The sequence below is a fragment of the Dromaius novaehollandiae genome, chromosome 11 (genome assembly GCF_036370855.1).
Source record: "Dromaius novaehollandiae isolate bDroNov1 chromosome 11, bDroNov1.hap1, whole genome shotgun sequence".
In the NCBI taxonomy this organism is placed as follows: Eukaryota; Metazoa; Chordata; class Aves; order Casuariiformes; family Dromaiidae; genus Dromaius; species Dromaius novaehollandiae.
The window spans coordinates 10,554,163-10,568,969 of NC_088108.1; the positions used below are offsets into that span (position 1 = coordinate 10,554,163).

Below are 14,807 nucleotides of genomic sequence, written 5' to 3' on the forward strand. Positions count from 1 at the left end.
ATGTTTACTTTGTTCTCTGCTTTTCTCAATCTGCTACTATCCTCGCTGCGTGTGTGTCCACTCTATGCCATTAGTACTAGAACCTCAGCTAAAGGAGGAGAAAGTCTGTGTTGGATTATGGAGAGCTGTTTCACTCTATGTAATTAAAAGGTAACTTATGAGTATTTCTGTAATTAACTGTGAAGTTGTGCTGAATGCTTCAAATTGCAGAAGAAAAATGAAAAGTTAGCCTGATGTACCTTAAACTTGCATCGTTTTCTGTTCTGTTGCTTAGAAGTAGCAGAATGTCAGCTCTCACTGTGAAGCATTTTAATACATGGACAAAATAAAAACAGTAGATGTGTTTCGAAGTTCAGGTTCTAGCTTAAATTATTTTGCATTAAGTATTCTGTGCAGTTTTTCAGCATACTGTTGCATTGTTGAAGGGTTTTTTGTTTTACTAATAGTAATAGTTTATTTTAAGATTCTTTATCTGGCAGCCTCAGTTCCTGCATTTCTGAGGTAGCTGTCATTAATGTGATGTCATTTAGTATTACCAGGATGTTCAAGGAGAGTTCTGATTATTAAGGGTTTGAGAAAGGAAGAGGTAAGAGGAAACTGGTTACTTTAATATTATCGTTGATATTTATATCCTTGCTCCTGGAGACATTCAACATAAATGTATTTTTAAGCATTTAATATACCCAAAAGCAGTTTAACTGATAGCTTATTGTCCATGAGGAAAAATCAGGAATTTCAGAAAGGCTTATTTTTATGTGGAAGTGGGGAAAAAAACACGGTAGTTTTCTTAGCATTCAATCTGTAAAGTTTAGCACTGCAATTATCATGGAGTTGCTGATGTATTGCATGTTCATGCTCTAAATTGCTTCAGGATAACTTATTTGTATACTTATATCTTTGCAGTTTCACTCCTAAATGTTTAATGTACCATAGACCCCTTTCTCCTTTTTTCTTCCTCTCCTCTACCCCCCCATGCTCTATCATACGGGGAAATTCAGTTTGAGGTTTGCATGGCTGAAAGTTTCCTGAAATGTGACATTTTTTTCAGACCCCTTTTTCACAAAAGGGGTGAAATTGGTATGTAAACTATCAACTTACATAGACTGGACAAATTACTGTAGAAAGCTCTATGTTTTCTCTGTTACTTGTCATGGTAAATGACAGTATCATAATGTTGTCATGGCATCACATTTTGGTTAAGCTGATTTCAAATCAGTTTGTAAAGTAAGGCTTTTTTATCAGTTATGTTTGTCGGGTTTTTTGTTTGTTTGTTTTGAGGCCCTTGCATCATGCTGGCATAGCTACAAGTTGTAACTGTTTTCTTCCTTAATTAAATTTTTTGGGTGCTTAATAAGCAGGTGTGGAGCACAAGATGTGGTTGTTATCCCTGTGCTTTCTGCAGTTATTCATCTGCCTTTACTTCAGTTAATGTTGTTTTCCTTGACAATATTTTAAAGACTAAAAAAATGAATACCAGTGCATCTGGAAATACCGTTTTTTTGCAAGTGGGCATCTTTGAAAAGGGGAGCCTGCATAATGCAGGCTGGGAACAGCAAATGAGTATATTGTAAGTCCTCATAAAACTGGCATGGGCAAATAGAAACATAGGTGCTTTGGGTTACAACAGCTAAAGCATGCTGCAATAAATGGAAGGACTTGGGTTATGTCAGGTGGCTTGCAGACGTTCTGGCTGGAAAAGAAGCTTCTAAGCTGTTCAGTGTACACAGATAATTTTCCCTTGCTTATCAACCCAGCACAAGTTATGCTGTACACAAAGTCCAGCACAAAGCAGTCCTGTGAGGATAACATGTCAGGGCATGTATGAGAAATCATCACAGCCACAGATTTACGCTAGAATTTAGGAAAAACTGTGACAAGTTGTGTCTGTGCTTGTCGGAGGCACTACCAGCTCTAAATCAGATCGCCTCACCTTGAAAAATAGACAATTTTGAAAGAAGAAGAACCATTTCCATAATACCAACTTGTCAGAGGTATGACTTGATTTAATCCTCTGCTTAAATTAAGAGGGAAGTTGACATGTAATGGGTAAAAAGAAAAATGCATCTTAACTGATGTGTCGATTTCTTTCTTCAAAAAGTTACACTAGATTTTTCTTCTCTCTTATTGAGAAGTCTGAGTCTTGAAAGTGAGAGTTAGTTTTGTAGGTATCGATTTTTAATTAGACTTCTTTCTTTAATACTTTTGATAACGTCTTCTAATAGCTTGGAAATTTATTAGTATAGCTGGTACATAAATGTTTAATGTATTGTTATACAGTTACAATAGTAGTTATTTTCCATTACGGTTCTTATAAAAAGAATTAACTGAAAGCCTTTGTAGGATACTATTTTCATGGGAACAGTCTTCTGTTTAACAGTAATAATGTGAGAGGCCCAATGTAATTAATGAATTATCTTTTTAGAAGAAAACAAACTTTCTTGCTATCTCTTGTTTAAAAAAAAAAAAAAAGCATGAAAATACCACTACGCTAATCTAATTCGGGTCTGCCATCTTGCATGTATCTTTCTGAGGTTCCCCTGGACCTCAAAACTTCTGTAAAGATATTCTGGACCATAAGGGCACATTGAAGTACATACAAATTTTCCTTTACTGATACTTTCAACATAACTCTGCACAGAAGCTGGGGTTGGTGGTGGGAAACAAGTAGGGTCATACTCTTTTAAAGTTCTCTACGTGGTAGCTTTTTTCAGCTTCAAAATTAAGTGGCTAGAATCTTATTTATGCAGTCCATACTACTAAAATGAGAAGTTTTTTGTGTCTGGCATTGGAAGATCACAATAAGACCATTCTAATAGTTAGCCCACAGATGATAGTACGTTTCATAAAATGTACTTACATTGTGGTTTTAGAGTATGAATTTCCTTTCACCTGAAATATAATGATATCTTAAATATTTTCCATTTACTATGAAACCTTGACATGAAATTTTCAAGATATATCCTCAGTATGAAATGGGAAAAGTCATTAAAAAAAAACCCTAAATGCTTAAAACTGAAATACAGAATGTTCCACAAAACAGAATGCAAGTTTTGACTCCTTTGCTGTTCTTACATTGTTCCTGTGTATTTGCAGTTACAGTACTTTATTAGTAACTGTTTTGATTGTCTGGAATTTGAATGGTACCTTAACATAGTTTTGCCTATGTCTCGGTTGTTTGTCATGCACGATAGGTTTTTTTTTTCCCCAAGTTTATTCAGACATCGTAATAAAGTGCAATGGAGCAAAGAAGAAAGGAATAAATGGGACTAAAAGCTTATTTTACCAGGGTGTGGCTGCAGTAGTGTATGTTATGCTCTTCTGCTGTGTAATATCCTATGCAATTGATTAGCAGTTATTAGAGAATAGTGTTGTTTACAGTAAATTCAAATGTCACAGTTAAAGTATAATAAAAATACAGTTTGTTTCACTGAACTGATTGTTTTGTCAGGGTATTATATCCAAAGGAAAACATGCATGCGATTTCTCTATCATTTTGGATGCTGGAGTGATTAACTCTGCTCCATTCTTGCTTTGTTTTCGACTACTGAAGTTTGCTGATGTGAAAGTATAATAGCATGCCATGGAGCCTTTTTTTAGAATAAAATTAGAAACCTGTTCGCAGTCTTGTGTTCAGCCTTTAGTGTGGTGCTGTTTCCAAAAGGTGCCCAGTAGAGGGCAACAAAAACTGATTTTTTTTTTTTTTTTTTGAGTGTAGAATGCTTTTCTATTTACTTCATAGAGTAATGGAATAAAGCAGTTCTTGTCCTGAGCTCTTCAAAACTGATTTACTGAGCAGAGTACATCTCATTAACTGCTATATTCCAGCTCTTGTGATGTGAAACCAGGTACTAATGCTCCCTCATTCTAGTTCGTATCATTTATCACTAGAGACCTGTCACGTTTTGAACTTTTGCTTTGTAGTGTTTGAGGTTAAATAGGTTTTAAAATATATACACTATAACTTTCCTTTTATAGCTTGAATGAATTTCAACATGAAGATTTTGTGCAAGATAAAAACGGACAGGCTGTATCAGAGAGTTTGCAGTACTGCGCAGGTATGTTTCAAATAGTTGTTACATTAACCTTAATAGAGTTTTAATTCTACTTTCTCTCTCTTCAGGTTCAAAACAGGCAACAGAGATATCCTTACAGGACAGCTCTTACATGCATCTGGTTGTGCATCAACCTCTAGGGAGCCACTGTAGCAACATATTGTTAATGTCATTCCATTTGGTCATGTCCCTGATGTGTTCTGAAGGATGCCTGGAAGGGATAGTGTGGGGCTGTTTTCTAGTGTGGGGAATAAATTCTTAATGTTGCTTTATACCAGCTTTAACTCAGTTTTGTACCTCAGAAGCACCGCATGGTAGACTTAGTAGCAAAAGACTTCCATCTGCTGTTGACAGTTTTCTTGCAGTAGTGATCTACATGTGATAAAATTGTCCCTGTCCAAAAAGATAGCCCCAAAGCTGCATGAGTACATAATTAAAAGGGCAAGTACAGGGTGGGGAGGAAATAGATGGAACATACAAACCAGTAATTAGAATGATGTTTGTTTTTTCTCCATGTTAATATTATCAAATTCTTCTGTCTTCCTCTGCAGTTGAAATATAAACTCATATTCCAAGCAGTTACTTTCTCAAAATCTGTTCTGGGATGAAAGAAGAAGTCTAATTTGTTAGTTGTCATTATGTGTAGCTTGGTCTATTTTTTATTTCATGCAAATATTTTGGCATGTTTTGCTCTTTTTAGAGCTGACTGAATATAGTCTGATTCATATAATTTTATCTAAAAATCTGTCTGCTTTTAGCATCTGTCCCAGCATTAACATCTGCCTGTTTACTTCTATATGTAGTTGTATTATGTATCATGTTGTCCATCTTTTTATTTTTGCAAGGCAGTAGTTCATCTTATTATACTACACTCATACTCTTGATAGGTTGCTGCTGTAGTCTTCTCCATTCTGTTGCTTTAAAGCAATAAAATTTACAGTAAATATTCTCAAATCTTTAATATATTAGAGTTTGAAATGATGAGAAAACTTTCACATTGGAGTAAAATTTGTACAGGTAACCATATAAAGTGGAGTTTCATTCAAGGGAAAAAGAGCAGCAGCAGGTACTATATAAAAATATCTTCCTCAAAAACCAGAAAGCATATCTGTAAGAAAGTTGAATAAATAATGACTTTTTGTTGTTCATCCTTGGTGAAATTTGTCTCTTTTTAAAAACGAGTTGAACTGAGCTTTTGTAATTATTTTTGCAGGAGTTCTTGGTAGACACAGCTGTAGTGTTTATTGTGCTATGCTTTTACTGTCTCCAGAGTTGTTAGGATATTGTGTAGATCTCAAATAAATTCATGTGTTCGGTTTCAAAGAGATTGGCTTAAAAAAAGGGGGTGGGAAGATGTGCATGAAATGCATGTGTTTGTTAACTGTAGGAAAGAAATCTCACAACATATTTAGATACTTAAAGTATGACTTTAAATTTAATTACTTCTTTGCATGTCATATAATCAGTTTGCAAGAGGCAGACAGAGGTACCATATTCCACATGCTAAAAGTGAGCACTTCCGCATCTTTTCTTATATGGAATGTTTCCCACCTTCATAAGAAGCTTTATTTAACTTCAGTTGACTGAGACTTTGAGTGTAGTCTGAAAGAAATGGTCTCTTATCTAACATATGTATGAAATAATTATGTGAATATTTTAGTATATGGAGCTAGTAAACAGATGTGCATGTTTTTCTCGCACAGCGTCAATCCTAGTGGCAATATTTTTGTTAGGTTTACATGAAATACTAATGGCTTGGCAGATGCTAGTTTACTCTAAATGACAGCAAGCATATATTTTCTTTAACAGCGTTACTACTTATGATATACATACAAAACTGGACACCTGTTTTCTGTGATTATATTTCAATAAATCACATATTGTATATTTCTTTTTCCATTTACTAGTATGCAGGTCACAGATAGTAACTCTTTTACATTTTGAAATGCCCTGAGCTTCTTGGTGTCGTTACTATGGTCCCAGATAGTTTTTTTGCAGAAAATACCTGCAGAGGAAACTGCCCTTAATCTAAAAGCTATTTGTGGGAATGTAAGTTGTTTTTTTTTTTCCCCTCCTCATCCTATTACAACTACCTGTTAGCAGTGTCGATGCTTCCATTTCTTGGCAGCTCCCTTTCATAGCAACTTATATCAACAGTAACAGTTTTTGAATAGTCATTTGACAGGCATACAGACAGCCTTACTGGAAGAGTTTTGCCTGAAATCTTCCCTGGCTGTTGTACTAGTTCCTTTAAGCAGCCTCATAACCATGGATTTATTTGGGAAAAGTCAGGTGAAAGGTGTAAAAGTGAAGCAGATATCTAAAATAAAATAAGTTTATTAAATTGTATTTTTTAAATGTTAAAATATTTTGAAAAGGAAAGAAACAGTATTTGGGTAAGTATCACTCTCACTGGAATTTCATGCACTCCAGATACATTTTTTTGCAAGAGGTACTAACAAGTAGAAGAGTATGGTAGTCTGCTCTCTAAGATAAGGTGAAACAACTATAAAGCAGAAATGCACTGACTCAGATTTACTAACAAAAGTGTTTGCAAGAAAAGTGCTTTATAGTTACAGTGTAGGCTGAGGACCAAATTAACTGCTAATCTTATGCAAGAAAATAACATCTGCTGTGTACTGTAATTATCAGTAGATATAAAAAGACTTTTCTGGTAACTGAACTCAAAATATGGTTCATTTTAATTGCCTTTTGTGAGAAATCATGTGTTTAAATGTTCACCAAAGCCATTTTATTATTTTTGACTGGTTTAAAGAAGAAAGTAGTCTTTGCTGCTAAGAGGCTCTCTGAGGCTAGAGAAATTCAAATACTTGCTTTATTTTTCTTGTAAAGTATGGTCACATTGTTACAGATTTCAGCATCTTATGGTTAAAAAAAAAGTGGGTGCTGTTTCTACTGTGCTGTCATAACTACACATCTGTTTATGCTAATGTAAATGTGAGTGTGCAAGTCAGACATGGAAATTATAGCCCCAATAATATATTGAGGGAGAAAGGTAAAGGAAAAGCATGCTTGAAGTTTTAGAAAGATTTTTAATCCCACTATTTATATTCTAGAAATTCTTTTACTTTATTTGCAGAATTTATAGTATCAAGTCTTCATGCTTGTTACAGAGAATAGCAGTTGTATTTTCTTTCTTAATATAACTAGCTGATACAAAATTTTGTTGGGATATTCTGTATACTTATCTTTCTAAACAGACATGGGTGTTTAGTTGTTCAAAGTTATTACATTTCCATGTTGCTGCCTTTTTTACACATTAAATCACTGGAACAGCATACCATAGCTCTGATGTTCTTGCTACCAAAACATCTGGTGCTAGATGTGAGATGATATAATATGCTGTTAGTAAAATTAAAAGGTTAAAAGTGAATTTTACCATGACTAACACTTAATTTGAGGACTGAGAGCTTAATACTGTAGTTTTCCATTTATTTTGGATTAATGATGTTTAATAATGATTTTCTCAAATGCACTGCCACTGTAATTCTCCCCATAAAATGGTGAAGAAAAATGTGCCTTCATGTAGCAGCTTCAATGTGCCCTCTTTCCCCAAATGATTAATTCCAGTTTTGTGCGAAAAGTACCGCAGTTTGCTTCATGCGATCCACAACACGCTTTTGATTTCAGTATCAGCTTTCTTTAAATTCACTGTTACTTGTTGTCTAACGCAATGCAGCAAGATTCTTATTCCACTTGTTTAATGTTCCCGTACATGTCATATCAAGTTTATCTGTGTACATTCTGTTTTCTTCGCTTTTTGATACTCTGATACTCCATCTTAATAATTACAGCACTGAAAAGAAAATAAGCAAATAAAAAAGCATATGTTCACAGGGAAATATTGGAGTGGATAATATATCCAGTTCAGAGGCTACTTGGCAAGAACAAGTTTTGGATGAGATGGAGATACTGAGCTACAGTGGGAATATTTTGAAATGGGTGTTAAACCATTCAGTATCTGCCTTCAAAACTGGGAGTGATGATATATGTGAGGTTTTACCATTAACAATCCTCAAGTTATACATAATAGAGAAAAAAAGATTGGAGCTATCATTGGCTATATAACAAGACATTTGAAATCAAGCTTAGACCTCAATGCATATTGTACAAAGGATAGAAAAGTTTATCTATGCTTGTAGCCATTTTAAACGTATGTTTTCACAGTTTCTAGATTTTCATTAAGCAAAAGTTACACACACTCTAAAAAACAAGCAGTAATGTTCTCCTTCGTATGGTGGAATAAGTATTTTTATTACAACTCTAGCCCCTAAAGCTACCTGGTTACTAACATTCCAGCCCTAGTTTAAATCATTGTGTTCTTTGCTTTGAATGTTCTTCCATGTCTTCATAGTTGAAATGTTCTAATTAGAATATTTCTTATTTAGTAAAGAAATCATATGATTCTATGAACATGTGTGCAACTAAATATTTGCTTATTTGCTATGTTTGTAATAGACCAAGAAGGAATGAGTGATATACCTGAAACTGAAGAGACTGGAAGAACTTGTGATTCGTGGCAGAGTGACCTATGGGCACAAGTGAAAGACAAGTTAATGAAATATTTGCATCACAGCACAGTTTTCCCAGAAAGCATCCCACGTAAATTTGACTATGTACACAAAGACTTACTTATGCAACAGTACAACCTTCATGCAGCAGTCCACCAGCCAAAAGAATATAGATCAGATAAAAATATCAGTGAATTTAAAAGTGCTAGTGGCCTTGGGTATTATGAAGTGACAGTACTTGGTAAGTGTTTGGTAGCTCAGCACTAGCAGTATAAGATCTTGGGTATTTGCTGTGTTAAATTAAGAACATATTAAATCTTCACCAGTAACTGAATGGTTTTCTCTGACTTAATCAGTTGATTTTGTGTATTCCTTTAAGTTTAAAAAATGATTGATGTTTTAGATTTCTGTTAGAGGAATGAACTACAATTGTTTTTATAGGATATTTGAGGCACTAGTCTGACACCTATTTTATGGAGTGTTGGTTAGGTATTTTTTGTTTTCATAACACCTTCAGGAACTCAACTGTTTTTGTCAAAAATCTACCAATGTTTTTGAAATTTCGAGCAGAAATATTCGTTTTAAAGTTAATTTTAGGAAATAAGTACCTGAAGTTTCATCATCTTGCCCAGGTTTTCTTTAACCTAGATCAAAATATTCATTATATTTTCTATTTCAATCTATTACTGGAAAAAGCTATGATTTTGGTCAAAAATGTCATCACATCTTTGATTGAAATGAAGTGGATGTCTTGTTTTAGTGTCACTTTGCATATAATTGCAACTTTGTATGTTATTTGAAGAATCTGTGTAATCCTTACTATCAGAGTTAGAGATAGGTCCTGTTCAGTAGTTCAGCCATACTGACATAATCAGGAAAATTGTTCAATCGCATTTTATTGTTAGCTGACTTTCATGCTGGAGAGGTATTAATCTGAAGCAAACTACTGTTCTTAAAGGGAAAAGGACACTTTTAAATGGTTCCTTTGAGCTTTATTCTCGCTGGATTGGTTTGGGGTATCGTTCTTAAAGTACCTTTCTTCCATGCTAGAAAATTAATAGCTGTGTTTACTCGTACTCTTCAACTGCTCTGTGCTGCTGCTGGTTAGCACAAAGCAGCTAAAAAGCACCAATTAATTGATCTTTATTCCTTAAAATGTAAATATGTAACTTGAGGTACAACTGCTTGTTAACATTGCTGTGGGGTATTAACCTATTTGGTTTTGTTTTGTCATGAATAAGAGAAGGAAATTGCCTAACTTAAAGGTGCTTACGTTAAGATCTCATAATTTAAGTTTTCATTATTTACTAAGGGGGATTTGGGAAAGAGTATTTGAATGTTTATGGTCATTAGAATCTTGGGATGTGGACAGGTACTGCACCACATACTTATATTTACACTGTTCGTAAAACAAATTACTTTGCTCTTGTACCATTGATAACGAGTGCAAAATGGCTTCAAATACTGGTTGAAGGTATTCTGAGCAAGCAGCATTGTTAACCGTAAATCATAATAGGTTATAACATCAAACCAATTTTGGTGTGCATATGTATAAGTATATATAATTTCCTACTGAAATACATTTTTAGATCTCAGTTATTACATTATGGACAAAAAACATGTAAGTAAAAATCTTCTAATGAGTTATCAGTGGTCAGCATTCAATAGTCTCCTTTAAAAAAATGAAGAAATAAATGATGCATGAAGTTGCTAATGGACTGGAGATAAAGTATTCTGCTAATGCAAGTATCTTTCAATAGGTATAAACCATGATGTAGCAATAGATGTTGCATTCCTCCCACTGTTTTGTCCTGAAGATACCCACTTATTTCGAATAGAGGACATTCAAAACGATAAATTATTATCCTGTATGAGTTGCATCTCTGCATGTCAGCAGAAGGCCAGTAGCAATGGAGGGATTCATGACATGTTTCCACTTTCAAGTAAGACTAGCTTTCACAGACATTACTGACTGTTTCTTGTTTTATCTCTAAATGCAATAGTTAATCTTCTATAGAAATTTCTTGTAGATCAAGCACTGTTCACATCTTCAATGAAATATACATGAATTCTGTGTGACCACCTTTACTGAATAGATGTAATCCTGGATTTTCAAGCCAGTTTTTACTGGATCTGTTTTTACACTTTGAAGATAATACTGTAATACTCAAAACATAAACTCCCAAGTGACCTACATAATATTTGCAATTATTTGCTGATAGAAAAGTATACTGATGTAGAAGTCAGTATGTATGACTAAATGTGTGAATATTTGGCTTGATCTGTTTCATAATAGAGTGGAATAACTACCAGTCAATCACTATTTCACTAATGTCACTTAGAGCAGCCGATTTAATGCAACCTACAGGATCTATAAGCTGAAGTATTTGTCTGCTATTAAATTATTTTCCTTCAGATTATGGTTCTAACTACTGGTGTCTCACAACAAATATAGTGAGGACTGTCAATGTGTGTATCATACTGGAAAGTGCTATATAAGCATAGGGTTTTCCTGCATGTTTATATCTATACAGACTACCCTGATTTTATTCAGATACATCTTTACCTGCCTTGAATAACAACTATGAAATCTAAGAATCACTAATATTTAAGTAATGCACATTTTAACTTTTCCATAGCCAAGTTCAGCTGCTGTCATTTCTAGTGATTGAATTTGGTAATAAACTTCTGGAAGGAAAAGGAAAAAAAAAAAAAAGAAAAAAGAAAAAAGGAAGTTTACAGTAGGCCAGCACTTACTATACCTCAGGTTAGCTTTTCAGTGAAAGAAGGTTGAATGTGTGCACATTACTGCATGGAAAAGATCGATTCAGCATACTTTTTACTGTACGTTCATGAAAACTGCTTTTTTTTTTTTAACTTCAAGGTGAAATTGTAAAAGCAGCGATGGATCTAGATGGCAAACATGTTGTCTGTATCTTGGACGTCTGTCACTTGGGTGATGATAAGGTGGAAGTCTTTCTGAGCAAAATCTACAAGACAGTGGAACCTGATGTGCTGGATCCAGTGTAACTTAACTTATTTTTCACACTTACATATTGTTCAAAAGGAGGGAAATAAAATTGCTGTAATTTGGAATACACCCTCTACACATTGCACTTTTCTAGAACTAGCAGAAAAAGAAAAAAAAAAAAGTTATGATGTCTTAGAGCAATTATAATGGTTGTCTGTGTAACTGAGAGAGACAATTGTTGCCCTTATTTTTTTCAGCCTCAGAACAGGCTATTATAACGCTCTTTACACAATGTCTTGGTCACCTATGTTCAAGAAGGATGACTAGGGAATACAGTGAGCTTATCTCTTAGTAAAGCAAGGAGTATGACTGTCATCTCTCTCTGCCCACACATGCGTATCATGGGAAATGTATATATCAAGGTGAGCACTGCAAAGAGAGACAAGCTTTCCCAACGTTAAAGGCAATGTTGGCAGAAGAATTAACTGGCCATGAAATAAATTTAGGCTAGAAATTAGAATCATTTTGAGGATTAGAGTTATGTTCTGCTGTGATCTTTCAGTGGGAGCACTAGAGACAGACTAGCTGCTTTTTAAGCTTGATGCTTACTGTGTTTGTGAAAAAGGTTATATATCATGGTGCCTTTAGAACCAGGGACTGGGCGTAGTGATCCAAGAAGTCACTTTCAGTTCTTTTTATCTAAGCAAGGTCAACTGCTATATTTTTATATGTCTACTTTTGTACATATAGTGTTGGGTTGCAAGTATAGCACCCAAAGGTTTTTAATGTATTTTATTTATTAAACAAAAGAAACAATGAAATATTAAAAAAAACTTTCTCTTTGTTAGTAGAGCTTGCTGGTGACTTTGCAAGAGAAATACTGACTTTAAGGAGTGCTTAGCATGGCAGAATGCAGAGTTTGTTACACCATTATTTTATTTTTTCTGTTGATCACCATGGTACTATCATTTTCTTTTTAGTAGTAGCTGTATTCTGAGTATATGAAGGAACTCTGCAGGAGCAAGAAGCTGCTGCTTCAACAAGGGCAAGGGACTGCATAAAATACTGTCAACTGACTATACCAAGTAGCAGCTTCTGGCTCCTGCTGAGTTCAGAAACAGGTCCACTTTTTCCTCGCCTGTGAAACATTGGCCTTAAATCAGTTATACAGCTAGATCCTTAGGAAGTTGTTTCTAGCAGGAGCTAAAACACATTGCTATTTGATAGCTTACCCATATGAAATGTTGGTCTTGGATCAGTTCTTCGAGAAGAAACAACTGCATCTCAGAAGCTTGCCAATTAAATTGTACCATTATTGACCAAAGCCCATGGAGTTAATTTAAGGGAACAGATTTATTATTCTTTTATGGAAAACTTCCTTGGGCCATTTTAGCAGCCTGTTAGTAATTGTCAAGTAACTCATTCAACTGGGAGGCTCACTGATGTCTGCTCTGGGGACAGTGGACTTTTTCTTTAGTGCTGCAGCTCTGTACCTAACTTCAGTTAAAGGTAATTGAAGGAGAGGCTTAACTGTGTTTATTATAGTGCAGTTTCATAGGCAACTTCAGATAAGAAGTCTTAATATTCTAAAGAAATAGATAAAATTATTCCATGTTTCTAGTATAGTTTACAGTTTTAAAATGTATTAATGGAAAAACATTAATTTAAGTGTGTACAGAGAGTAAACATTAATTAAATGTGACTATGTATTGTAGGCTTATATTTTGTATGGATGATATAGTTTTAGTTCTAGAGCAATGCTTCTTGACCCATGGCTTTCAGAATACGTTGTAACTTTTGAAACCTGATGATGGTATTCATGGCCACAGAAGGCAAAAATTAAAACGCACCAACAAGAGAAGAGCATGGTGTTGCTTGCAGTGTTATTTGTGTAATTTGGTTGCTTATGGGTATATGAAGATTAGGGGTTGTTGCTCTAGAGAGAGAAAGAGATATTAGCACCTGCACTTCGTGTTCCAAACTGAGCCATGCTGACTGTGTCAGCCAGTATTTTTTATTTAGATGTACTTCAAGTCGAAGTCTAATTTTAATGAAACCATTATTTCCAGAGACAATTTGTAATTATCTTTGTATAGTAGAATTGATGTGGTAGACCCTGTTACAGAGCCACTGTATTCAGTTGTTGTAGCCACTCAATTCATCCCATGCAATAGAAATCTAGCAAAAGTTCGGTTTGCTGAGTTGCACTGATTACTACTCTTTAAACATATAGCATTAATCACTTGATCCTCCATGTTAGAACATTCTAACTCTAAAAGAAAAATTGGAATGGTGTGAAGTATGCATAATATGGATTAAAGACTTTTCAAGTGTATAATTTTATTTTACAGAAGTGTTGTTTGAAATTTTTCGTGGCAAAAAGTGGAAGGGACGATACAGTATTACAGAATGAAATGCCTATGTTAGAAGCCTAGGCTCCTTGTGTAGCTAGAGGATGTGTAATACCTGTATTAGACTTGGAATTTGGATACTCTGGGTCATTCTTTAGAGGCACTTACCCCATCCACATAAATTATTTGGAATTTAATATTCCGACTTCAGTTTCTGAAGTGTTGTAGTGTTAATGTATGGTTCTACCAGTCTGTCTCCTTCCTCACTGCCAAAATAGTGCTGTAGGACTTGGGGATAAGTTCCTCTCTGCAAAGAAACTACTTGCTGTTTTATTTCACTCAGTGTTGTTTGATGCAAGTATAAAACCAAAGTATTTTTAATCATGAGACTGTCAAAATGTGTTAATTTTCCATGTGAAACCAACATATAAAGTCTTTCCTTGTGCAAAAATATACCATAGGAATCATCTTTCTTACTGCTGTGTATTGCCACCGCTGAGGGTATAATATTACCAGAGAATATTGCAGGCATATCCCCTAACTGTAAAATTCATATCCAACCAAAGAACTGTACTCTAAAATCTTATGTTTCCTTGTTTTCTGTGTTTCTAGCATTAATTTCAAGGAAAACCAGAGGAAAGTAAACTGAGTGTAACTGATGGTACTTTTGAGTGTGTAAAACTTTTTAATTCATAGATCTTAGAGGCAAGATCAGTTTCAATTTAATGTGATGTAGAATTAGTGTATTATTGAAAACTGGAGGATATAAATAAATGAATTTATATCTTAAAATGTCTTGGATTATTTCTTTTAATTTTGTAGATTCACATCTAAAAGCTGTTTCAGTGTTCAAAGAATCTCTCCAGAGTTCTGTTTAATCAAAGAATCTTTACAGGAGAAC

The 14,807-nt window shown here is 34.5% G+C and overlaps 1 protein-coding gene across 2 annotated transcripts in view; it reads left to right on the plus strand.

Annotated features, from left to right (window-relative positions):
- The window catches only part of RADX (RPA1 related single stranded DNA binding protein, X-linked), a 30,369-nt gene extending 15,671 nt beyond the window's left edge, over positions 1-14,698 (plus strand). For both annotated transcript variants that reach the window (XM_026123079.2, XM_064518228.1), the window contains 4 exons: positions 3,976-4,055; positions 8,532-8,825; positions 10,345-10,527; positions 11,469-14,698. In XM_026123079.2, the coding sequence (XP_025978864.2) occupies positions 3,976-4,055; positions 8,532-8,825; positions 10,345-10,527; positions 11,469-11,614 (703 nt within the window). In that variant the 3' untranslated portion in view covers positions 11,615-14,698. The remainder of the gene's footprint in view (positions 1-3,975; positions 4,056-8,531; positions 8,826-10,344; positions 10,528-11,468) is intronic.
- The last annotated feature ends 109 nt before the right edge of the window (positions 14,699-14,807 follow it).